At 47.7% G+C, this 26,325-nt stretch overlaps 1 protein-coding gene across 1 annotated transcript in view; it reads left to right on the top strand.

Moving 5' to 3' along the window:
• Positions 1–26,325, top strand: part of ALDH2 (aldehyde dehydrogenase 2 family member) — a 246,488-nt gene that overhangs the window by 141,907 nt on the left and 78,256 nt on the right. The window contains exon 8 of the mRNA XM_078667437.1: positions 25,477–25,579. Coding sequence (XP_078523563.1) covers positions 25,477–25,579 — 103 coding nt within the window. The remainder of the gene's footprint in view (positions 1–25,476; positions 25,580–26,325) is intronic.

Below are 26,325 nucleotides of genomic sequence, written 5' to 3'. Positions count from 1 at the left end.
ACAAGACATTTTGCAACAATTTGCTGACTTTTATAGAATCTTATACACACCAGAAACCGTGCCCAACTCAGAAGACATACAGGAATATGTCGAAGCGCAGCTCCCAAACATCAGGAACACTCTCGAGTTGGAGCGATTATCTGATGACATAACAATGATAGAACTACATCAAGCTATAAATTCCCTACCTCTAGGAAAAGCAGCGGGGGAAGATACAATACCTCTTGAGATTTACAAACTATGCTCAGAGGAACTAGAACACCTCTTTTTGAAAGTTATCCAATTTGTAGGTTTGAAGGGAACAGCCCCTAAATCCTGGAATAGAGCGAAAATAATATTTTTTCTGAAAAAAGGTAAGCCGAAAGAAGAAAGAGGGTCATATCGCCCTATATCATTGATAAACACTAATGCCAAGATTTTCGCTAAAATTTTGGCATTAAGATTAGCCCCTTTTATGCCTCAGATTATCAACCCGCAGCAACATGGTTTTATATCAGGGAGAGATACCACAATACACGTTAACATGGCAATCACTGCATTTGATGTGGCAGAGACTGAATCCACCCCACTCGGTATGATCCTTTTAGACGCGGAGAAGGCTTTCGACCGAGGGGGGTGGGAATTTCTCTGGTACACACTGTCTAAAATGGGGTTTGGGGGACAATTTCTGCAGAGTATACAGGCACTTTATGACAATCCAAAGGCCTGCATCAGTTATGGGGGGTTGACTTCTTCAGACTTTTCAATCCAACGCGGTACTCGTCAGGGTTGTCCTTTATCACCTCTTTTATTTGCCCTCTCATTAGAACCTTTTTTGTTAGCCCTCCAATCCCAATCCCAAATTGTACCCTTTAGATCTGGCTCACAAGAGTTAAAAATAACAGCATATGCCGACGATATTGCGGTTTATTCAGAAGACATTGTGGAAGCCCTAAAGGGAATTACTAAAGAGGCTGGGAAATATGGGAAAGTCTCTGGTTACAAACTTAACTTACAAAAAACACAAGTCATAGCTAATTATACTCCAGCGGTGCAAGTTCCTGAGATCTGTAAAACCGCTATCTACTTAGGGGTAAAAATAACGGATAAACTACAAGAAATTATTAATATAAATTACAATGAACTAACAAAACTTACCATAATTTCATTAAAAAAATGGCACAGATTACCCTTGAACATAATAGGTAGAATAAATCTAATCAAAATGAAAGTGCTGCCTAAATACGTATATCTATTTCGCTCTATCCCACTAGCGCTAAACAACCAGTTCTTTCAGAAACTTGATGGTGCACTTAGTAGTTTTATTTGGGGCTACAAAAAAGCGAGAAGGTCGCTGAATCTCATGAAAAACAGTATAAATGAGGGTGGGCTTAATTTCCCTGATTTTAAACTGTACTTTTGGTCCGCCTTTGTTATTCGTCTCCGCTCTTTACTCAATGAAGGGGGGCCACTATTTTTTCATTCTTTTATGTTAAAAACTGATTCAAATATGTTTTTGTTTAGAACGAACGACCCCAATTATTACAAAAGGGTTAGATTCAAGACTGCAAGGGATGTTACAAAGATTTGGAGGAATATACTAACCTATTGTAAAACCAATTTTTTTCATTCTAAGCTGCCACTATGGGGAAACCCAGGTCTCCCTAGTATCTTTCACGACAATATTGCTCATTATTGGTCTAGATCAGGAATTACCGTGTTGGGAGATCTCTACGGCACACAAGGATTTTTAGATTTTAATTCTCTGAAAATGCTATATGACCTATCTGAAAATATGAGGTATAAACATCTGCAGCCACATGATTTTTTAATCAACCAAAAACAAATTCGGGAGGTTCATGATTGTGATATATGGACAAACTTATACTCTGTAAAAAACAAAGCAACAATAAGTCTAACATACAGATTTTTAATCAGCCTTAGACCTAATGATAGCGTAAAATTGGCCGGCAAATGGAGCAGAATGTTGGATTTCAACATCACACCTAAATAGATAGTGCTCCTTGACCAATATCAATAAACGAGTACGCTCATCGAGTCTCAGGCTACAACAATTTAGAACATCCTGTATGCTATATTACACTCCCGAAATAATCTCTAAATGGTCCTCTAATAACTCTTACAGTGACCGTACTAAATGCCCCAAATGTAATGCCGATGCAGCAGATTTGGCACACATGCTATTCTCCTGTCCTAATCTTAAGGTCTTTTGGCATGATATTCAGAAGGTCCTGAAAATGAAGCAAATTCAGTTACCTACCTTTACGGCTGCTTCTGTTTTGTTAGATACTTATTCTGTTTCTTTACCATACGCTGCCTTGGTTACTATACTTATGTCTTGTGCCAAACTAACTCTGGCAAGAGTTTGGACCTGCTCTGAGTCACCTACGGTATGGGACTGGTGGGCTCTTGTAACTGAGATCCATTCAATGGAACTAGCCCTAGCAAAAAATAGGGGAATTCGATCACTAAACAAACATGAAAAAAATTGGGGAACCTTTTTGGAACAATGATGCAGAGAATTAATTTCTGCATATCTCTCTGTTTTACATCCTTCTCGTTTTCTTCTTAGCATTGCCTGTACGCCCCATTTGCATTACTGTTTTTTTTCCCCTTTTTCTTTGTTTGCCAATATATGTATCAATGATCTTATGTAAAAATGTACCAATGACTTCATGTACCTTTTGCTTTGTACGCTTGTAAGCAATAAAAAAAAAAAAAAAAAAGGAACCTAGTTAGTTGGGGCCACAGGCACGCTGCTAGTTGGGGTTAGGCGACAGCCATATGCAGGGGTGCAGGGTGGGGGGATGGGTTTATTTTCTTTGTGTGTCCTCTTAGTTTCTCTTTCCTTCGTCTTTCTTGGTCTTTCCCTTTTTAGAACAGTTGGTGTCATATCCTGATATTTTCAAATTCCAATGTCCGGTGGCCTCGCTTCTTCTATTATCCTGTTTATATGATGTGGGCGGGATTGGATGGCTTGTGCTTAAATTGTTTCATGATTGTATTGTCGCAATAGCTATTTTGGACTTATCAACGCAGGCGCATCGGGGATCCTCCTGTTGCTCCAAGTCCATCCTGTCAAAGTAACTATCCAATCCATTATTGTGTATGAATGTATGGCGCCGGATGTGTCTATTTCTTCTTTTTGATTTTAAAACAATAAAAAGATTTTTAAAAAAACAAAAAACAATACAATCTGGTGGTCTGAATGCTCCTAATGCACAAATCAAGGATTTTACTCCAAGATTAAAGTTTAAACTTCGTTAGCCATGGATTTTACTCGCCTCATCCTAAAGGGTGGCGGTAAACAGGGCTTGCAAAGTCAAGGCCTCCCAACAGTATACACAATTGAAAGCGCTCTCCTAAAGAAAGCGCTCCCCCCCCCCAAGGAAATTCTGCCGCTTACCTCTCCGTCGGTGCCTCAGTCTTCCTTCTGAGACTGGGGGAGGTTCCGAGCACCGGGAGGCAGCCATAGTTCTACTGGAGTTCCGGGTCACGTGACCGTAAGCACACGTCATGCGCGTCGGAACGGAAACTACAAAATGACGTCAGTATCCAGAGATGTGTAGTTTCATGCCTCGGATCTACATTTTGAGGTTTCAAAACAATGAGTTCGAGGCATGTGGGCTGCTGACATTCATATCTATAGCATAGATCGCCACCTAGTGTTGGGTCTGGATGATTGCACATTGTTGTCCTGGAAGAGTCTTCGAAGTATCACGAGATAGGTGGCTCCTCCCCTGGACTACAGTGCGCATGGGCATCGACTCCATCCTCAGATTGTTTTTTTCCGCCATTGGGTTCGGATGTAATTTCGTTATCTCCAGTTCGGAATTAACATAACTTTTTGAGGCCAGAAGGCCTTTTTCATACCGTCTGTATTGTTTGCGTTCGGTGCCCGGTTCTATTCCGACTCAGTTCCCGAGTTGGATATCCAGTGAGTCGCGTGACTCTTCGGTGATCGAGGCCCAGTCGACGCAGCAAGACCCTCGACAACATGGAACGAAGCCCGTTCAAGAATTGTCCCGTGTGTGGATCCAAGTATCCCCACATCGACGTCCACCCGGTGTGCAACAAGTGCCTGTCGCCGGACCACGATGAAGCCAACTGTATGGCTTGTTTCAGGTTTCGTTCAAAGAAGACGATTCGGCTTCGGCGCGCTGCGCGCATGGAGGCCCGGCAGTCGGCCCCGGCACCGGTGGACATCTTCGACAGCGAAGAAGCAGACGAACACAAAGTTCAGATGCAGATTTCACCTCCGGCGGAGGAAATCGACTGCGACTATGACGCGGATGTCGATGGCCTCGACGTAGAAGAAGTCGTCGACGAGGTAGGAGACGACAATGAGGCCTATGGGGCCATGGAAGATAGCTCAGAGGAAGAGCTATGCCCCGTTCGAACAATTACAAAGGCTCAGGGCGAGGGATCGCCACGCGGCCTTACCCAAGACCTTCTACCAGGATCCACGGCCCCGCCTTCAGGCCCGGCTACGGACACTTCGGCGGAGCCGCCATTGTCGAAAACTAAACCGAAAGTGAAACCGTCGGTGTCGACAAAACCGAAAGTGGTTGAAACGCCATCGAAATCGAAGACGTCGGCACCCTCGTCTTCCGAGGTGTCGGGTCAACCCAAACAAAAGAAAGCGGTCGACCCGGTGAAGTCGGGCAAGGGCGTCGAGCCGGAGTCGAGCAAGGGCGTCGAGCCGGAGTCGAGCAAGGGCGTCGAGCCGGAGTCGAGCAAGGGCGTCGAGCCGGAGTCGAGCAAGGGCGTCGAGCCGGAGTCGAGCAAGGGCGTCGAGCCGGAGTCAAGCAAGGGCGTCGAGCCGGAGTCAAGCAAGGGCGTCGAGCCGGAGTCAAGCAAGGGCGTCGAGCCGGAGTCAAGCAAGGGCGTCGAGCCGGAGTCCAGCAAGGGCATCCAGCCGAAGACTGGGGACCCGGAACAGGTTACCCAGGCCGCCGATCCGAAACAGTCGGCGTCAACGTCAGCTGCCACGGAAGGGGGGCGTAGCGCCCCTAAGAAGGATGCTCCTACGCCTCGAATGGAAAAGAGCAAGTCATCGACGCTCGAGTCTTCACATGCTAGTGGACCGAGGTCGTCTATCGGGTCGACAAAACCGTCCGCTTCCTTTACGAAGCAGGTCTCGGACTCACTGAAACGTATCAGGGACAAGGCTTCAACGGGAGAACCACAGACGCCTTCCGCCCCGAAGCAATCTGTCCCATCGTCTAAGTCTTCGACGCCGATCCTCTTCCCGCTGCCGCCGAAGGTGGCACCGAAGGCCTTCGCACCACGGTCGGTGCCCGAAGTGCACTTGCAGGGTTCTGCGGGGTCGAAGCCTACTCACCCGGCTGGGGGCTTGAAGCATCGACCATCATTGGTTGAGGAGCAGTCGAAGCGTTTCATCGATGCCGACACCGGGAAGCTTACGCTTTACAAGAGGAAGATTACGGCGACACAGCCTTTGGAGTCCTACACGTTTCCTCTGAAGCGCAAAAAGCCTGCTTCAGATTCACCAGTCTTAGTCGAGCCGCTGGTTCCTCGGACTCCAAGAATTGCCACACCCTCACCAACTTATTCGGATGTAGAGGATGCTGGGGATGATGACGAGGAGTACAACTTTCCTGCCAACACAGATCCTGATGAACAACAGGACTCATGGACAGGGGCAGGTGACCAGGGAGATCAGCAACCTGCCCATGACCCTCCGGTCTACAACGTCAAGACCTCTCCCACTGAGGATTCTGCAGCATTTAATGCCTTAATTGAGAGAGCAGCAAAAAACCACGACGTTGAGCTGCATGCTGACCCTGTTGAGGTGGACTTCCTCTTTGACAATTTTTCAACCGCTGAAAAGACTGTAAAGACTCTCCCAATGTTGAAGGGGGTACTGAAACATGCTGCGGACATTTTTAAGGAACCCACGCGGTCCAGGGTTGTCAACCCTAGAATTGAGAAAAAATACAGACCGGCACCTGGCGATCCTACCTACATCAAGGGCCAGTTGCCATTGGACTCTCTGGTCGTTTCTAATGCCCGCAAAAGGGCGAATTCGCAGACCACTGGTGAAGCTCCTCCCCTGGACAAAGAATCCAAAGTGCTGGAGGCATCAGGAAAGAGAGTAGCTGCTCAGGTGGCCAAAATCTGGCGTATCTCTAACACGCAGGCACTCTTGGCTAGATACGACGGGGCACACTACGACACAATAGAGACCCTGTTGCAACATCTACCAGACCAATATAAAGAGGCAGCGGAGATGCTTATCCAGGAAGGGAAGCTCATCTCCAACGCTTCCATTAAGTGTGCACTAGACGTTGCAGACACTGCAGCCAGGGCAATTAATACAAGTGTGATGTTGAGACGTCAAGCATGGCTCCGAATCTCCGGGTTTAAGCCGGAGATACAAACTACCATCCTCAACCAGCCGGTAAACCCTGACAGATTATTTGGTCAGGAGGTGGATACCACCCTGGAAAAAATAAAGAAGGATACCGAGACTGCTAAGTCCATGGGAGCTCTACAGTCCCAACAGTTTCGAGGGAGCACTTTTCGTCGCTCAGGCAATAGGGGTGTTACCAGAGGCCAGATGTCCCAGCAAACACAATTCAATAAAGGTGGGGCGCAATCCTCTTACACCAAGCAGAGTAGAGGAGGTTACCGGGGCAACAGCACCAAGGGCAGAGGCAGGGGCAACAACAACTCCGTTCCTCGGCCTCCAACAAACAGTGACGCCCTGTCACTGCCCCCCGACCATTCCACACCTGTCGGGGGGAGACTCCAGCAGTTCCTGCCAGTCTGGAAATCCATCACCACAGACAGGTGGGTCAGGAAACTTATCCAGTTCGGTTATTGTTTGGAGCTCACATCCACTCCACCCAACATGCCACCAAAACACCGTCCTATGTCCACAGAGCATTTGCACTTATTGCAGCAGGAGGTTCTTGTCATGCTGCAAAAAGGCGCAGTAGAGCTAGTGCCAGTGGAGGAAGAAGGCACAGGAGTGTACTCCCTGTACTTCTTGATCCCAAAGAAGGACGGGTCCCTCAGACCTATTCTGGACCTCAGGCCCCTAAACCAGTATATTCTCTCTGAACACTTCCACATGCTAACGCTGCAGCAAGTTCTTCCGTTGCTCAATCAGGGAGACTTCCTCGCAACCTTGGACCTCAAGGATGCTTACTTCCACATTCCACTCCATCCATCACACAGGAAATACCTCAGATTCACCATTCAAAATCGGCATTACCAATTCAAGGTCCTTCCTTTCGGAGTGACCACAGCCCCCAGAGTGTTCACAAAATGTCTGGCGACAGTGGCTGCGCACCTCCGGAGACAGAACGTACATGTCTACCCTTATCTGGACGACTGGCTGGTTCAGGCAAAGTCAGCCCAGCAGTGCGCCGCCGACATGTCCCTCACCATTCACCTTCTTCACGGTCTGGGCTTCTCACTGAACTATCCGAAGTCGCACCTTCAGCCGGCCCATGTGCAGCAGTATCTGGGCGCGACGATAAATACTCTGGCGGCCACGGCTCAGCCAAATTCAGTGAGAATCGACAACATTCAGTCGCTAATCCAAAAGTTCAGACCGCAACACTCACTTCCAGCGAGAGTGTTCATGCAGTTGATAGGCATGATGGCCTCCTGCATCTTCATAGTCCCGCACGCGAGGTTACATATGCGTCCGCTCCAAGAATGCTTGGCGCATCAGTGGACTCAGGCTCAGGGACAGTTGAACGACCTAGTGTTGGTGACCGGTCGGGCATACAACTCTCTGCATTGGTGGAATCCACACAACCTTTGCAAGGGCCGACCGTTCCAGGAGCCTGTCCCACTGATCATCCTTACGACGGACGCATCTCTTCAGGGATGGGGAGCTCATGTACTCCACTACACGGTGCAGGGACTATGGACGACGCAGTAAAAGAAGATGCACATCAACTACCTAGAACTAATGGCAATCTTCATGGCGCTGAAGGCATTCAAAGTACATCTGTGCAACAAGGTCGTGTTGATCCGGACGGACAACATGACGGCCATGTACTACATCCAAAAGCAGGGAGGTACACACTCTCCACAGTTGTCTCATCTGGCTCAGAGCATGTGGAAGTGGGCCATTCAGAGGAACATCTTCCTCATGGCGGAACACCTCCCGGGCAAGGACAATCCAATGGCAGACCTGCAGGTACAGCCACCAAATGCACGAGTGGGAGATACATCCATCAGTACTCCACCCGTACTTCCAGCAGTGGGGTCATCCAGAGATAGACCTGTTCGCCACAAGGGAAAACGCAAAATGCCAAAGCTTTGCCGCCAGGTTCCCTCACCCACAGTCGCTTGGCAATGCGATATGGATGAACTGGTCAGGCAGATTTGCGTACGCTTTTCCCCCAGCACCTCTCATACCGCTGGTGGCAACAAAGCTAAAGCAACACGATGACACTCATCCTGGTTGCTCCAACGTGGGCACGCCAGCCATGGTACACCACGTTTCTGGAACTCTCCGTGGTACCGCATCAACGGCTGCACCTCACACCCAGGCTTTTGACGCAGAACCATGGCGACATTCAGCATCCAGATCCGCAACAGCTCAACCTGGCGATCTGGCTCCTGAAGTCTTAGTTTGGCTACCTTGACTTGCCTCCAGAATGCATGGATATCATTCGGGAGGCAAGAAAGCCCACCACTAGAGCCTGCTATGCAGCGAAATGGAAGCGGTTTGTCATTTACTGTACTGAACACCACATCAACCCGCTAGATGCATCCATTCCCAACATCATATGTTATTGGTTACATCTTTACAAATGCAATCTAGCATATGCTTCCATTCGGATACACTTATCCGCCATAGCGGCTTATCTCCAAAACAGGCAGCATCTCTCCGTTTTCAGAGTGCCTGCCATTAAAGCCTTCCTGGAAGGACTTAAGCGGGTCATCCCTCCAAGGACCCCGCCGGCTCCTGTATGGAACCTCAATGTGGTCCTCACCAGGTTGACGGGCCCACCTTTTGAGCCTCTACATTCATGTGAGATTCAGTTCTTGACATGGAAAGTGGCTTTTCTCATTGCCATTACGTCTCTACGACGTGTTAGTGAGCTGCAGGCGCTCACTGTACAAGAGCCATTCATTCAAATTCACTCTAACTGGGTGGTGCTGCGCACTAACCCCAAATTTCTTCCTAAAGTGGTTTCGCAGTTCCGTGTCAATCAGACCATTGAACTGCCCGCGTTCTTTCAAAACCCAGAGACAGTAGCCGAAAGAATGCTCCACACTCTTGATGTCAAACTAGCTTTGATGTACTTCATCGATAGGACCAAAGAATTTAGGAAGACACAACAACTCTTTGTTGCCTTTTCAGCCCAGCACAAAGGCAACCCCATTTCCAAAGCAGGTATAGCCAGGTGGATCGTTAAGTGTATTCAGATTTGCTATCACAAAGCTAAGCGCACTTTAACGGTCCCTCCCAGAGCCCACTCCACCCGCAAGTTGGGGGCCTCTATGGCTTTCCTTGGTAATATCCCTTTGGAAGATATTTGTAGAGCAGCCACATGGTCTACACCACATACATTTACTAAACATTACTGTGTAGATGTGTACTCCAAGCAGCAGGCAGCTGTAGGGCAGGCTGTTCTTAAAACGCTTTTTCAGACCTCTGCAGCTGGCACAGGCGGCCGCCGTTAATGGAGGGACTGCTATGTATTCTATACTATAGATATGAATTCAGCAGCCCACATGCCTCGAACTGAATATGCTACTTACCAGTATGCATCTGTTCTTGGCATGTAGGGCTGCTGACATTCATTTCGCCCGCCCTCCTCCCCGGCGCCTGTAGCGGCTGCAGACTTTTTTACACTTACTCTTAGCATGGCCATCGCTTACACTGTTACACTCCATCTTTGCCACAATGGCTAAAAACAATCTGAGGATGGAGTCGATGCCGATGCGCACTGTAGTCCAGGGGAGGAGCCACCTATCTCGTGATATTTCGAAGACTCTTCCAGGACAACAATGTGCAATCATCCGGACCCAACACTAGGCGGCGATCTATGCTATAGATATGAATGTCAGCAGCCCTACATGCCAAGAACAGATGCATACTGGTAAGTAGCATATTCATAATTATCACAGTCACTTCGAGAAAAAAGACCCGTCATGTGCGTACGAGGGTTAAACTACATCATGACGTCAATATCAAAGGGCGTGTCGTTTTTTTGGCTCAGATCTGCATTTGTTTTTTTTTTAAATTTTCTTACAAAGACTGTGATATTTACCGTAGCCGCTTCAAGAGTTGGGCCGGTCAGAACAACCTCAATATTACTGTGGAATGGTGAAAGAAGGGAGGGTCGTGTCACCATTCGTATTCCACAATTCTAACAGAATATGGAAGAGCATTATTATAAAAAGAATCACTGATATGAAATCGAGTGTTTGTGGGGCGATTCCTTATTTCTAATCATGAAAAACAAAGGGAAAAGAGGTACTCCTAGTTGAGTCCAAGGAATAGCATTGTTAAGTCCTTGGGTATCACTCTTAAGCTTGAAAACCCACCTTTGTTCCCTTTGGAATAAGAATTTGGTTTTGTCTTTAATATGCGGTGGTATGAAGGGTTTTTCCAAAACCGTCCAAAAAACTGACACACTTTCCTTGTTGTCATCCTGACATATCGGTCACCACATGGGCATTCCACCAGGTACACCAGATTCTCGCTATTGCAATTAGAAAAAGTCGATTGTATCCATGGTCTGGAAGTTCCGATATCAACCGTCTTCGATTGCCTGGTCTGGGGGCATACAGAACACAGACCACAAGGAAAATGACAATGCACCGAGGGCAAATTCCACAAAGTATTAGGATCAGTCTGTGTTTTCATTCTTGGTCGTGTATGTACAAGGGCATCACGCAGATTACGTCCACGTTTAAAAGCAAAAAGTGGCATGGGAATTCTTTCTGTTCTCGTGTTTAGAAAGCGCCAATTTTTACGAATATTTCTGTAATCCATTGCTCAGGGTACTAAAGGTGTTAACAAAAGAAATCTGCCCTAAAGGAGGTTTCTCCACCTTGGGCTCAAGGAGGGCCTCCCTATGGTTGTTAGAGGCCCGTTTGCATGCCTGTTTGATTAATCTGCGTGGGTACATTTTATCGTTGAGCTGCCTAGACAGGTTATTGGCATGATGTTTATACCTGTCCATGGTTGAACAGTTGCGCCTTAAGTGCAAAAATTGCCCAAACGGTAAATTGTCCCTAAGGGACTTGGGATGCTGGCTGTCATAGCGGAGCAACGAGTTGCATGCCATCGGTTTGCGAAAAAGTTCGCTTGCCAGGCCAGTGGGAGTAACATAGATGGAGATATCCAAAAAATACATTCTCGACCTATCCATCTCCAGAGTAAATCTGAGGTAATAATTTTGTGTGTTTAACCATGCGTGAAATGATTTCACTGATTCTTCAGTGCCCCGCCACACCACCAGGATGTCGTCGATGTAACGCTTCCATAGTCTGATCGACTTATGTAAGGGGTTGGTATTAATCAGTACATGGTTCTGTTCAAAGGTATGCATGTACAAATTCGCCAGGCTCGGCCCATATACACTGCCCATACTGGTGCCGGACACCTGGAGGTAGTAAGTTTCCTCAAACTGAAAGAAATTCTCTTTCATTGCCAGATAGGCTAAGGTCATGATGAAGCTCACTGGGGTGATGGAATTCAGCTCTGTGTTGTTCAGAATGTCTGAAATAGTTTCCAGGGTGTCGTCTTGGGGTATGGAGGTGTAAAGGGATATGACGTCAAATGACACTAGGAGGTCACACTCTGGGTCGAAATCTACAGTGGGCAGAAGTCTCAGCACATCCTTGGTGTCTTGCAAATAGGTTGGCATATTATATACTATAGGTCTTAGGAAAAAATCTACAAAAGTAGACAGTGGTTCAAGACTAGAGCCTATCCCCGATATGATCGGTCTCCCCGGAGGAGGCCTTTGTGCTTTATGCACTTTCAGGAGGATGTAAAAATAGGGCATCACAGATGGCTCATCTGTAGATAGCTTGACTCCTGCCGGGTAATCCATCCTTCATTCAGGGCTTCATCCACCGATTCCGTTATTATCCTGCTGAGTCTGGGTGTAGGATCTTCTTTCAAAGGGCGATAACACCTTCTAACGCTCAGTTGGCGTATACACTCTGCCCACTACATCTCGGTGTCCAAGATCACCGTGGCACCGCCTTTATCGGCGGGTTTTATAGTGATTGATCTTTGGTCAGTGTTGTTAAGGCTTTCAACTCTTTGGAAGGGATGTTGCTATATATGTGCTTCTTATTATTAGCACAAAGGGTCTTCACTTCTTCTTGTACTGCCCTTTCGAATGCTAGCACCTGTGGGGGCACAGTATGCAATGGGGGATTGAATGAGGAGCGATTCTTCAGCCCTGTGTTGGTAGGGTCTTGTTGGCTCTCAGGCTGTTCTCTGCCCTTGAAAAAGTGGTGTAATCTCACTTTACGAAAAAAACTGCGCAAGTTCACAGTGTACAGTGAAGTCATCACCGCTGTTCGTTGCCACAAAACCAAGGTCTCTGTTGACTGCGGTTTCATCATCTGTCAACACCTTGCAACTCAGGTTGACCTTCAAGTCCTGTTTTATTGTACCCCCCTCCCCTGCTCCTGATTCTGGCCTTGTTTGGTTCTGGATCGGGTCCCAATCTGATTGGGTATTTCCGGGGGCTGATTCCAATGTACTTGTGTTTGGTGGTACTGGGGGGGGTTCAGACGTCGCCCCCGAGATCTGCCTTGGCCTGCCCCTAAAGAAGACTGATTGGCATACTCCGGTTGGTATGGTTGCCAGGGGCCTGGTGGTTGATAATGCGCAGGCGGGAAACCCCATGGGGTCGACGGCCACCACTGCTGAAAAGATGGTCCATTATAACCCCTCCTGAATGATCTCCTACCTCTGCCTCTATATTGTTGTTGGTTGCTTGCATCGGGATCTGAATCACTAGATTTGCCCTCTGAACTGCTACCCGAGTATGTAGAGCCCAGGCGCTTGCCCTTGTTGAAAGTGGGTGCTACATATTCGTCACTAGTGTAGGGATATACCACCTCGTTCTTAAATTTTGCCAAATCTTTTTTACATTTTTAAATTTTAGACAAAAGGATGGAATCTTAGGTTGGGAGCCGTACCTGCATTCCTTTTAATAGGTTTGGAAGCAAACATTAATAAAAAATTTTTGCGTAGCAGTACCCTTGCGCGCGTCGGTAGGCGTCGTCTGCGGCTCCGCGTCCGTCGTCGGCGCCGTGATGACGTCGTCGGAGTACTTAGACGCCGCCTCCGCGTGCTGACGTCAGTTCTTCTTTTTTCCGCGCCAGCTAGCGCAGATCTGGAAAAAGCAGTAACCCTAGTCACTTTTGACTAACTTTTTGATCCTTTTTGATTTCTATTTCGAAGTCTCTCGACTCCGAATCGGTGCCGATAGGGATGCCCGGCTTCAAGCATTGTGACGATTGCGATCGGCTGATGTCGGTCACGGATCCTCACCGTGTGTGTTTGTCGTGTTTGGGCGTCGACCGCGACGACAAGGCCTGCTCCGACTGCCGGGCCCTCTCTTCGAAAGCCAGACGGGAGCGGTCCCGTAGGCGCCTTGAACTCCGGCAGTCGGCCCCGCGCCGTGAGAGGTCTCGATCCCATGGGAGGTCAAGGGACAGGTCGCGGGCTCGGAGCCACCACAGCTCCGAGAGTAGGTCGCACTCCTCCGGGTCGAAGTCGTCGTCAGGTAAGCGGCACAAGAAGTCCAAGCGACGTCATCGCTCCTCGGACTCCCGACCCCCCCTCCTCCCCCTCCTCCCCCTCCTCCCCCTCCTCCTCCCCCTCCTCCTCCCCCTCCTCCTCCCCCTCCTCCTCCCCCCCCTCCTCCCTCCCCTCCCCCCCCCCCCCTCCCTCCCCCCCCCCCCCCCCTCCCTCCCCCCCCCCCCCCCCCCCTCCCTCCCGTTCTTCTGGGCACTTGGTCCAAGCCCACTACGGGTTCGCCCGTAGATAGGAACGTGGCCAGACGCCACCGCCCAGCCCCGGGCGACCCATGTTTTCTGTCCTCCCACCCTACCCCCGAGAGCCTGGTCATCCAGGCCTCCAATTCCCAAACCGCATTCCCGTCGGCCCCGCCGGATCGGGATTCCAAGAGGTATGACCAGTATGGGAAGAAGATCTTCTCATCCATTAGCTTAGGCCTGCGGTCTACCAACACCGCCTGCCTCTTGGGACGTTACACCCACTCTGTGTGGGATAAGGTCGCGGAAGTGCTGCCAGAGTGTCCGTTGGAGGTACGGGCCAAACTCGGCCAAGCCCTTGTGGAGGGCCGGGATGCAGCCAAGTATTCCATCCGGTGTGGGCTGGATACCACTGACTCGCTGGGTAGAGCGATGGCAATGACGGTGGTGGTCAGACGCCACGCCTGGCTGAGGTCCGCCAACTTCTCGGCGGATGTCCAGAGCACGCTCATGGACATGCCGTTCGATGGCCGTCGCCTCTTTGGCGACAAGGCAGACCATGCGCTTGAGCGTTTTAAGGACTCCAGGGCTACGGCCAAGTCCTTAGGCCTCTCGGGCCAACACCAGCAATCGGCTGCCTATCACTCCTTTCGTGGCCACAGAAGGGGTGCGCCCACACGTGCCGCCAGCCACGCACCGCAGGGCAATACCCAACGCGGTGGCGGCCGTGGGAACCGCCGTCCAGGCGGTCGGGGGCAGCGGCGAGGTCAGTCCACACCATCCGCCTCAAAACCCTCCTAGTCCGTGCTTTCAGGCCCATGTGACGCCAGTGGGGGGCAGGGTTCGCCATCACCACCTCCACTGGCGCACTGTCACGTCGGACAGGTGGGTGCTGCAGATCGTCCGAAGGGGCTACTCCCTCCCCTTCGAGGCGACTCCTCCAGCCATGCCACCGCAGAACCACCGTGTATCGGGGGATCACTTGCGACTTCTGCAGGAGGAAGTTACGGCCCTCTTGGCCAAAGGGGCCATCGAGCGCGTTCCTGGGCCAGAAGTAGGATGTGGTTGCTACTCCCACTACTTCCTGGTACCCAAGAAGGGCAAAGGGGGCCTACGCCCTATCTTGGACCTACGGAACGTCAACGGCTTCCTCCGGAAGGAGAAGTTCAAGATGCTGACACTGGCTCAGGTCTTAGCTGCCCTGGATTCAGGAGACTGGATGGTAGCGTTGGACTTGCAGGACGCTTATTTCCACATCCCCGTCCTGCCGGCCCACCGGCGCTACCTGCGGTTCACGGTTGGCCACGAGCACTTTCAGTTTACCGTGCTCCCCTTCGGCCTTACCAGCGCCCCACGGGTGTTCACAAAGGTGATGGCGGTGGTCGCAGCTCATCTGCGCAGGTTGGGGGTTTCAGTCTTCCCCTACCTCGACGACTGGCTGTTGAAGGCAGGCTCGCCGCAGACAGTAGTCAGCCACCTCCAGACTACGGCAGACCTCCTGCATCAGCTGGGGTTCTCGATCAATGTGCCAAAGTCACACCTGTGCCCCTCTCAGAAGCTCCTCTTCATCGGAGCGGTTCTAGACTCGGCGCAGTTTTGGGTTTATCCACCCGAGCAGCGAGTCCGGGATATTCAGGCTCTGATTCCCATCTTTCAGCCGTTATCCCGGGTTTCGGTAAGGTTGACGCTGCGGCTTCTGGGGCTGATGGCCTCCTGCATCCTACTGGTGCATCACGCCAGGTGGCAGATGCGGGCTCTGCAGTGGGACCTGAAGTTTCAGTGGGCCCAGCATCAAGGCAACCTATCCGACCATGTCCTGATCTCGGAGGGCACTGCGAGACAGTTGCAGTGGTGGCTCACGGACCGCGATTGGGTCTGCGGCAGATCCCTCTCCCTTCCCCACCCGGAGCACGTAGTTGTGACGGACGCGTCCCTCCAGGGCTGGGGAGGCCACATGGGAGAGGCGGAGATCAGAGGCCTCTGGTCTCCGGCGGAGACTCGACTCCACATCAACATGTTGGAGCTTCGGGCGATTCGTCTCGCACTGAAGGCATTCCTCCCCTCTGTCCGGGGGAGTGTAGTGCAGGTGTTCACGGACAACACCACCGCCATGTGGTACTGCAACAAACAGGGCGGGGTGGGGTCGTGGACCCTTTGCCAGGAGGCTCTGCGCCTTTGGCAATGGCTGGAACATCAGGGCGTGACTCTGGTGGTTCAACACCTGGCAGGTTCTCTGAACGCCAGGGCGGACGAACTCAGCCGCCGGTGCATGATGGATCACGAATGGCGTCTGAACTCTGACGTGGCACAAGGCCTCTTTCAGCGATGGGGAGAGCCTTGGTTAGATCTATTCGCCACCGAAGAGAACGCGCAATGTCATCAGTTCTGCGCGTTGGAATTTCCAAGGCGGCACTCGCTCGGAGACGCTTTTCGTCGCGAGTGGAGTTGCGGTCTGTTGTACGCCTTTCCGCCTATACCACTTCTGCCCAGAGTTCTGAAGAAGATCAGGCGCGACCGGGCCCAAGTCATCCTTGTGGCTCCGGACTGGGCTCGAAGGTACTGGTATCCCGAGCTACTCAGTATGTCAGTCGATCCCCCGGTTTGTCTGCCTCTTCAGGAGGACCTTCTGTCGCAGCACCAGGGGACGGTCCTCCACCCGAACCTGTCCAGTCTCCACCTCCATGCTTGGAGATTGAGCGGCGACAGTTGAGGCCATTTGACTTGCCTCCTGAAGTCTGTAACGTCATTCTGGCAGCCAGGCGTCCCTCCACAAAGTCGGTATACGCCTGCAGGTGGAACAGATTTGTGGCGTGGTGCACAGCAAAGGCTGTGGATCCTCTTGCTGCCCCTCTTTCAGAGGTTCTTCTCTTCCTTCTTTCTCTTGCCCAGCAGGGCTCTGCTCTGGGCACTATCAAGGGCTACCTTTCTGCCCTTTCAGCCTTTCTCAGGCTACCTGATCAGCCTTCTTTGTTCAAGTCCCCTATTGTAAGCAGATTTCTTAAGGGCATCACACACACACACACGTTTCCTCCTGTTCCGTTTGTGATGCCTCAGTGGGACTTGAACCTGGTTCTGACTTTTCTGATGTGCGCTCCCTTTGAGCCACTTCACAATTGCCCTCTTCGCCTTCTGACTCTGAAGACTGCTTTCCTGGTTGCCATCACCTCTGCCAGGAGAGTGAGTGAGCTCCAGGCTCTTTCTTGTACTCCACCTTTCCTTTCTGTCCATCCGGACAAAGTGGTGCTTCGTACCAAACCTTCTTTCCTGCCCAAGGTTGTCACGGCCTTTCACATTGGGCAGTCCATCACCTTGCCTACCTTCTTTCCGCCTCCACATCCCTCTAAAGAGGAAGAGCGGCTCTATCGTCTGGACCCAAAACGTGCGCTCTCGTTTTATCTGGATCGCACACGCCAGTTCCGGATGGATGACCAACTCTTTGTTGGTTACGTGGGCGCTAAGAAGGGGAAAGCGGTGCACAAGAGGACCATCTCCCGGTGGATCATCTTGTGTATCCAGGCTTGCTACTCCTTGGCTAGGAAGGAGCCCCCTGCTGGATTGCGGGCTCATTCTACCCGAGCCACGGCGACTACCACTGCCCTGGGCAGGGGTGTGCCCTTACAAGACATCTGTCAGGCAGCTACGTGGGCATCGCTGCACACGTTTGCAAGACACTACTGCCTGGACAGCCAAGTCCGGAGGGATGGCTTCTTTGGCCGTTCCGTCCTCCAGGACTTTCTGGTGTGAGTATTGGTTCGCAGACCCACCACCGGGGTTGGTATTGCTGGGGTATCTATTCTAAGGTAAGGAATCTAATACTAACGTGTCTCTTTCAGATGCACAAGTTACTACTTGTGTAACGATATATCTGTAAGAGACATTAGTTAGTATTAGATTCCTTACCGACCCGCCCATCCTCCCCGTTCTGCGAACCAATATCTAGGGTTAGGGTTGTCCCCTTCAGGGCCCTAGTTCCAATGGCACCAGTGTTGGTTTTTAACATGGCTCTGCGTTTCTGGCGCGGAAAAGCTGTGTCTAAGAACTGACGTCAGCACGCGGAGGCGGCGTCTAAGTACTCCGACGACGTCATCACGGCGCCCACGACGCCGACGACTGACGCGGAGCCGCAGGCGACGCCTACCGACGCGCAAGGGTACTGCTACGCAAAAGTTTCCGGATCCAGTCTGACGCCTGGGGATATTCTAAGGTAAGGAATCTAATACTAACTAATGTCTCTTACAGATATATCGTTACACAAGTAGTAACTTGTGCGTTAGGGAGGGATAAGGGGTGGGTAGAGGGATCGTAGAGGGATCGGTGGGGGGCCGTGGGTGGTGGAGGGGTGGGGTTGTTTCCGATTGGGTTTGCACCGTGTTCATACATGCTTTGATGTTTTGGCAGGGCTCTCCTGACTGTGGAGGACTGCATATATACTTTACCTGATCAATAAAATTAAAATTTCGTTGTGAAAAAAAAAACACAGCAGCAATGAAGAAAGTTCCTAGTGAGTCTAAAGTGCAGTACCAATTAAGTGCTAGTGCCTTCTTATCACCTAAAGCCGTCATAACTACAACATCTTTATTAAAAAAAGATTATGGCTGTAGCGGCTCATAACATCATTGACTAATAAAACAAAATACATCATTCTATAAAGTGCTACAACTAAAGAAGTGCTGGTGCTACTAAAGTGCCATGAGAAAGTGCTAATGCATTATAATGAGAGCTGCTAAATCAATTTGCCAACCAGAGTGTTATGATCTCTCTAAACTTTTCTAATTCATTAAAGAACTTCCAATTTTTTTTCACATTTCCTAGTAGCTCCAACCCGCCTAGTATAGGCTTCTTCGAATTTTTGGGTTCTTTTCACTTTATTGAACCATTTCAAATGAGAGGGAGCTTCCCTAGATTTCCAATTTTGCAGAATTAGAGAACAAGCCACCGTACAAGAAATAAATACAAAGGCTTTTTCGGCCTCTGATAGCATCGTTCCATTTCTGCAAATTCCAAACAAAGCAGCTTCTGCCTCGAGCAAAACACTCTTTCCGATTGCTTGCTTGATGTCCGAGAAATCTGCCTCCCAAAAAAGCCTCAGTCCTGGACATGCAAAAAAAGTATGGTGTCACCCGCCTTCCCCATCTATCTGACAACCAAAGCACTTGTTTTCAGCTCCCGGGAATCTTTTTTTTTTTTTAATGCGGCGGAGTTAAATAAGAAAGCCACCGTGATAGGAAGGCCATCCTTTTGAAATTTGCAGCACGCAGTGATTTCTTCCTAAATAACAGTTGGTCTCCCACTCCTTCGAAGGCAGCCTACATACTGTCTCCCGAGTTATGTTATCCACGTGATTCTCTATCACGGGAGCTTGCCCCTGTTTATGTTGCAACCTTTACCAGTTTCCCACCCCTTTAACATTGGCCCCATAAAGGGCTACCACAAGTTGGTTAGGGGCATCCAATATGCCACTGGTATTTTTTAACAGATGAACAACTCGTAAATATTCAAAAAAGGCTGGTTTCCGGTGGCTCTCTGCCCACTTCTTGCCAGGAAATCGGCCTATTTTAAACTTTAACATGCCTTAGCTCAAATAGTCCACAGCCTACCCAGATATTTATATGCCTTAATTACAGCTTAGATCAAGACTAGTACATTCCCTTTTTTAGATACTGGAGACCCGAAGAGCCTGTCTTTTTAAAATAGGACTGAAGTCTAAACCAATAATCTTTTAAAGTCTTGTAACGTGTTTTTGGGTGGAATTTGGAAGTTTTTAGAAACACTCGAGTTAGTGATTCAGTTTCTTGTCATTTTATCTATAAAAAAGCTGTCTCTGGTGGATTTAGATCCCATCAAGCTGGACACTAAATCTAAAAAAAGCGGCCTCATAGTATGTTCTCAGATGCGGCAGCGCTAAACCCATTTGTACTATGGGTAATTGTACCACATTCAATTTGACCCTTGGAGCTCTCTTGCCCCAAACGAATTGCCTAAGTAGGGTGTCAATTTCCCTAAAATAGGCATGATTTGTCTTAAACGGGACATTAGTAAACAGAAAAAAAAGCAACGGAAGTATGGACATTTTGATCAATGAAACTCTACCCACTATCGATAGAGGTAGTAATATCCATTGTTCCAAAAGCTTCTTAATCTTGCCCTTCATTCCTAAATAATTTAATTCGAACAGCTGATGGTACTGGTTAGATACAAATATCCCAAGATATCGTATAGGGTCAGACTAAGTTGCTTGTATCTTCAAGCAGGATGGAAAAGAATTATGATCTGCGTTGAGGGCAAGAACCTCTGTTTTATTGCCATTTATTTTATACCCGCCTATTTGATCAAAATCAAAAATTCCCTCAAAGCTGTTTCGAGGTTCTCTTTATCGGGAGTCTGGTATAAAATAAGTCGTCTGGAAAGAGTTTTAACTTGGCCATCCCAGGGATCGGTGGCTGAATAGCAGCATTGTTTCGTAACCAAAGGCTCTATAAAAAAAGTAAAAAGCAATGGCGAAAGCGGACAGCCCTGCCTGGTTCCACGGTTTGTTATGGTTCCTGCACAATTTGAATTTATTACGACCAGATAGGTGGCCCCCCTGGTAGATCTTGCTTAGCATATTAACTACCTGGGCAGGAAACCCAAACTGACCAAGGGTAACAAATAGGGTTCTCCAGTTCATGAGATTGAAAGCTTTCTCCGCATCGACCATTACAGTACTTGCCGGAATAGAATTTGTATTAAAATAATCCAGTGCATGTATTAAAAACTGGGTATTAGCCACCATTGATATACCTGCTATAAAACCAGTTTGATCTCTATGAATTACCTCTTGGACGGGAAGTAAAAAACTTTCTGCCCATACTTTCATCAAAATTGTATAGTCTGAATTCAAAAGACTAATAGGCCTATATGAATTCACGTCTTCCGAGTTTTTATCTTTTTTAACAAAGGAAACGATTATTGCTTCTTTCAAAATTGCTGGAACAGCACCACCCTTTTTGACAAAGTTAAATACGTTTTTTAAGGGGGTAATTAGTTCCTTGGAAAAAACTTCATAAAACTCGATAGGGAAGCCATCCTGCCCACAAGCTTTTGCCCCTGCTGTTGTGTTATTGGCTGCCGAGATCTCGGTGGCTTTCACTTCCGACCCCAATTCGCTGATCCGATTATCTGACAGTTTGGGAACATTCATATTTGTAAAATACTCCTGGATTAGCTCCTCCTCCACTAAATATTCAGTAGAGTAAAGCTGGCGAAAGTGGTCAACAAAAATCAGTGGAATATCGCTGCCATTAACTACTTCTCGACCAGTCTGGGGTCCAAAATTTTAGATATTGTGGCTGATTCTTGCTTTTTCCTTGTAGAATTTGCCAAGAATATGCTGATTAACTGGCTTTCGGCATAGACCCTTTGTTTAAATATTTGTGAGTTGCAAGCCTCTTCTAAAATAAAGTCTTGCCTGCTCATATAGATTTGGGAAAAGCGTATTCCCGATCCACCTCAGTGTGCAGTTTAGCCATCTTAGCCCTCCGTTATTGGACTGGGTGGCCGTATAGGCTATTATGTTTGAGACCATCCTGTTCTTTCACAAGTAACCTTTGTTTACATTGCTTAAGAGGGAGTGGTAGTCTTTTCCTCTTGTGACATTTCTAGATGTCTTTTTTCGTGTTCCATTCATCGTTAGGCCACTGGTGAACAGTATATTTAGAAAGTTAAGAAAAAATATGGGGACTAGAAATGTATGCAGATTGTGTTGACCTCTGCTTAGGGAGGTGTTTATGTGATATTCATTCCTTGCACTCCTGTATGATAATTCAGATTATTTGGAGGCAGTCACAGTGCTGATGGCATAATTCGGGTTCGCATCAATAGGGTCTTTAGGTGGTTCAACCTGTCTGGGTCCCATCAGAGGATGGACAAGTTTTCAGATGCTTTTCATGCCTGACTATGCCACCCTGCCAACACTGCGACCTGTCTGAGTATTGCTTCAATACCTGCCCCTGACTCTTCAGTGCCTCGTAACCCTGCCCCGTCCCAAGCTAACTTTGACCAAACATAATTATGTTGTACTGCTTTGCTGCTCTCATCTACTGTAAACTGTCTAGCCCTGCTTAATACAGGCCTACTGTTCCCTAATTACCTCTTTCTACTTCTGAAGCTACCTGTACACTTGCTGATATTGAAACTTAGAAATACACTTTTTTGAATTCTGAACAGACTTCCTCATATTTTCATTAAATAGCACTGAACACTATCCTTATGTGTGGCCATTCACCAGTGGCATATGACGTAACCGTGGATGTTGTAGCACCCAGGATAATGTGCTGCATGGTTAATTGTTTAAAAGGTCCCGATTGGCTTTGCTTGTTTAATTTGAAAGGGCATAAGCATGCCAAAGTAGTTATCGAATATTTTTTTCAAGTGGATAGCTGTAGAGTTTGTGAAATATTAAACTCTCTAAATGGTGGGTTTTTATTTTTTTTCAATTTTTATTTCTTCTTCAATTGAGGGAAGCTTCACCCAGGATCCTAATTTCAGAGAATGGTGTCCAGAGACCTGAGACTATTTTTGCACAACTATGGGGTCCAGCAAAACACACAAGATGATGGACGGTATGTGGGACAATGGCAAAACATTCACCCCCAGTCACAGATCTGGGTTTAATCCATCGTTATTTTGCTCACCAAGCCACCCCAGTTCAGACATGGCCATATGCAAATCAGTCTTGACCCTGTGCCTCATGGGAACAGTCCAGCCCGAACTGCCAAGCCATGTCTTCCCTGGACCGGAATCAAGCAACCTAGGACCGGTTTCTGGCTATCAGCCGACTCCAGCCAGGAAAGCTTGACTCCAGTGGCTTAGTGAGCACGGGACCCACGTCTGGGCATACCCTTCCCACATAGGGTGAACAGCAAAATACACAAGATGATGGACGGATTGTTGCACAATGGCAAAACATTCACCCCCAGTCACATATCTGGATTTAATCCATTGTTATTTTGCTCACCAAGCCACCCCAGTATGGGATCTGGCACAAAACATGTCCTTTGCACCACTCCTTGGGACATGCATTAGTAGAGCGAGCCAACAGATTAGTTTGTATCTGTGTTAGCATGGCAGTGAGACAAAATCAATGTTTCTAATGCTATTAGAGAAACATTGATGGTGTATCTCAATACTACGCATCCTGCTATGGGAACCAACCTGTTTATGCCTTGAGGAGATGCAATGGTGTTTTAGAATTAGTTCTTGCATGGATAGGTGTGGTGAAAGAAGGAATGTGACCACTTGACAAAGGGGACCCCTGAAAACTGATTCTAGGCAGGAGCACAGGGGAATTGAAAACAGAATCAAAGAACAAACCTACTGCCTAGATCTGATAATTATAAGGTCTCTATTTGAGTCCCCAAATTTATGAAATTAATCTGAAGCAAACTGGTACAAACAATTTACATCAAACGGCCACAGCGATGGTAGAAAATTTTCATTTTTATTATTTTCGAATTTTCAATTCCGACATCTTAATAGAAAAATAATTCTACACCCATAATAAATAATCACTACACTAAAACAACGTCCCACACTTCCCTTCGCACAAGCATACCATCATGCTAAGACACGCATACATCAGAACAATTCATTCATCCCTCTCCGAATCAAGTTGCCAACGTAGGGACCAGTTCAGAACACTCTGGGGCTATCTTCAAGCGGTTGAAGATAGCCCCAGAGTGTTCTAAACTGGTCCCTACGTTGTTGGAGACCCCATGGGACCCTAGTCATCGCATCATCAGTTGGCAACTTGATTGTGTTCTGAGAGGGATGAATGAATTTTTCTGATGCATGCGTGTCTTAGTATCATGGTATGCTTGTGCGAAGGGATGTGTGGGACGTTGTTTTAGTGTTGTGATTATTTATTATGGATGCAGAAAGAAGGAATGTGTTCAGGGTGTGTTACCCAAATGATTTAGGGTAACTCTGAAAGTACAATTTGCAAATAAATTGAAGTACGACAAATTGAAGCATATGAAGAAATTTGAGGTGAAGGTGGGATGTAGATTAATAGTGAGGTTACCAAACAGGTTGAGAGTGAAAGGTGAATCCGAGTTTGGTCACCCAACGAAGCAGTAGAAGTCTCTCTTCAGCAATCTGGGTAGCATCAAATAGATGACGGAGTAAAAAGAAATCATTCTATTTAAGGATGATTCAGCATCTAATGAGATGAATCCAGATTTCTGCGTACCAAGATCTTTGGGAAAATAGTGACACATTGGACAATTTGGAGTACGGAAGGTATCACAAGTAGGATCAAAACTAAAACTGGTCTAGAAGGAGCCCTGGATGGAGAGAGTACTACCTATAAATCTATAATATAATTACTTGTGTTTGGTAATCATTCTTATTTAATACTTTTTGTTATGTGTTGTGAAGAACAGGGGTAGCTGTGTTATATTGTAGTGGAGGTGATGCAAGGGTGTAGCGCATGTATGAGCATGGACAATGACTGGCATGAGGAGATCTTCAGGATTTAAAGAATGAGGTGGAGGTTAGGTGCTTTGGAAAACACTGAGGAAAGACACAGGAGAGTAGTACTGAAGGTGGGTCTGGAATAAAGCAGTTACCTATTAATTTACCAGAGCACTAGATTTAATACGTAGGCAGAGTCAAGAAAGAAACTGATTTCAGCATGCAGGTTTGCAGCTATATGTAGCTACCATGTCCTTTCCGGAGTAGGACAGAGTCGACACAGAGCCACACAACACTGGTGCGTGAGGGAAAGGCTGAGAAAAATCTCCAGATCCAGTTTGGTGCCTGGGGATATTCACAAGATGAGGAATCTGTGGTTAGATAGAGTATCCAGTAGAAAGAGCGTTACCAAAGGTAAGTAACCTGCTCATTTTTGCTACTACAGGCATATGTAATCTGTTTTTCTATGTGTACAGCACCCAACTGCTCCAGAGTGACGTGGCACTATATAAAACTCTTTCAAATGTACTCCTATTTCTGTATATTAAGCCTTAAACCTCTCTTAATGTACACTGCTATTGGTACAATCGTGTGATGGCCTTGTCAAGCTCAGTCCATGATGTTAAACTGGATACATTAAAATAATTGGGAAAGATTGGGTGTGCCTCTGCGTGAATGAAGCCTTCTTGACATCTTTGCACAAGCAACACGATTTCCTGGAAACTGGGGAAACCTATTTATATATTATTGCATGTTATTTGTGAGTTCAGGTATGACTTCCAAAATAGAGATCTTAATGAATAATCTCTTACTGCTAGACTTTGCTATCACTCAGTCAAAGCACAAATAGCAGGTTTTTGGTGTTCAGTGATCAGCACAGTGGACACAACTCCTGGTATTCCGAAATAACCATCTGTGCTTTCACTGGCACTGCCCAGTTCCCCAGGTCTGCCACCAGTATCTAGATAACTGTCCGGACAGGGTTCATAAATGCGCTTATCATGAACTCTGGGTGTTAAGAATAACATTACTTAACTAATTCTTTGTTTGGCATAGGTGGGTAAGCTGGTCCAGCAGGCTGCAGGAAACAGCAATTTGAAGAAAGTGACCCTTGAACTTGGTGGAAAGAGCCCAAACATAATCTTGTCTGATGCTGACAGTAAGAGCCATTTTACTATCAAATTTGAGTAGTCCAGAGTGAATACTGAAATGGTGATGTACGAGTAAGTTGCAAAAGCATCTTGAGGCTTTAGATAAAAGCACATCCTACAAATAATAAAATCCTCTTTTTTGAGTTGTTATGAATTAATGTTGGAATTTCCTTTGCTTGTCCACATTTAGCCTCTTTCACACATCCCCGTTTATTTATGTTGCCAGTAAATCTCTCCATGAACTCTTCCCACTCTAACCTTAAATTACTACCTGCTGGACTGCTCCCTCCACAATCTGTCAAGCGGCAGCCTACGATGTGCCACACCTTCACCCATCCTTGCTTATTAACCAGTGGAATCTTGCATACTGGTATGCTTAAGCCCATAACTACAACGTTCATAGTGAAAATATGTATCTTGGCATAAAAAGTAATGTTAGCTGGAAAAACTAGCCGTTGATGATGGCATGACACATGAAAAGGTTTAACTGTGAGGCTTCTAGTATTTTGCTTCCGCTACTTTAGTCCGCTTCATGATCCAAATGTGCCTTGTTATGTAGGCCCTGTTCATGCAAAATATTTTTTTATGTTTGCCTATATTTGGTATGAAGGCAAATGAAAATCCTGGCTTCAGGGAACACAGAGCAAATGTTTGTGGAAAATAAGGCTCCAATCTGTGTGACTGCCCACTTGTAATGCAATTGTCAAGTCCTGGGTATGGCAAGCAAAGTTAGTGCCCAAATCAGCGATAGCCG

Source organism: Lissotriton helveticus, chromosome 11 (assembly GCF_964261635.1).
Source record: "Lissotriton helveticus chromosome 11, aLisHel1.1, whole genome shotgun sequence".
NCBI classification, from domain to species: domain Eukaryota; kingdom Metazoa; phylum Chordata; class Amphibia; order Caudata; family Salamandridae; genus Lissotriton; species Lissotriton helveticus.
The sequence above is the reverse complement of the archived record's forward strand: the minus strand, read 5'-3'. Positions and strand labels throughout refer to the sequence as shown.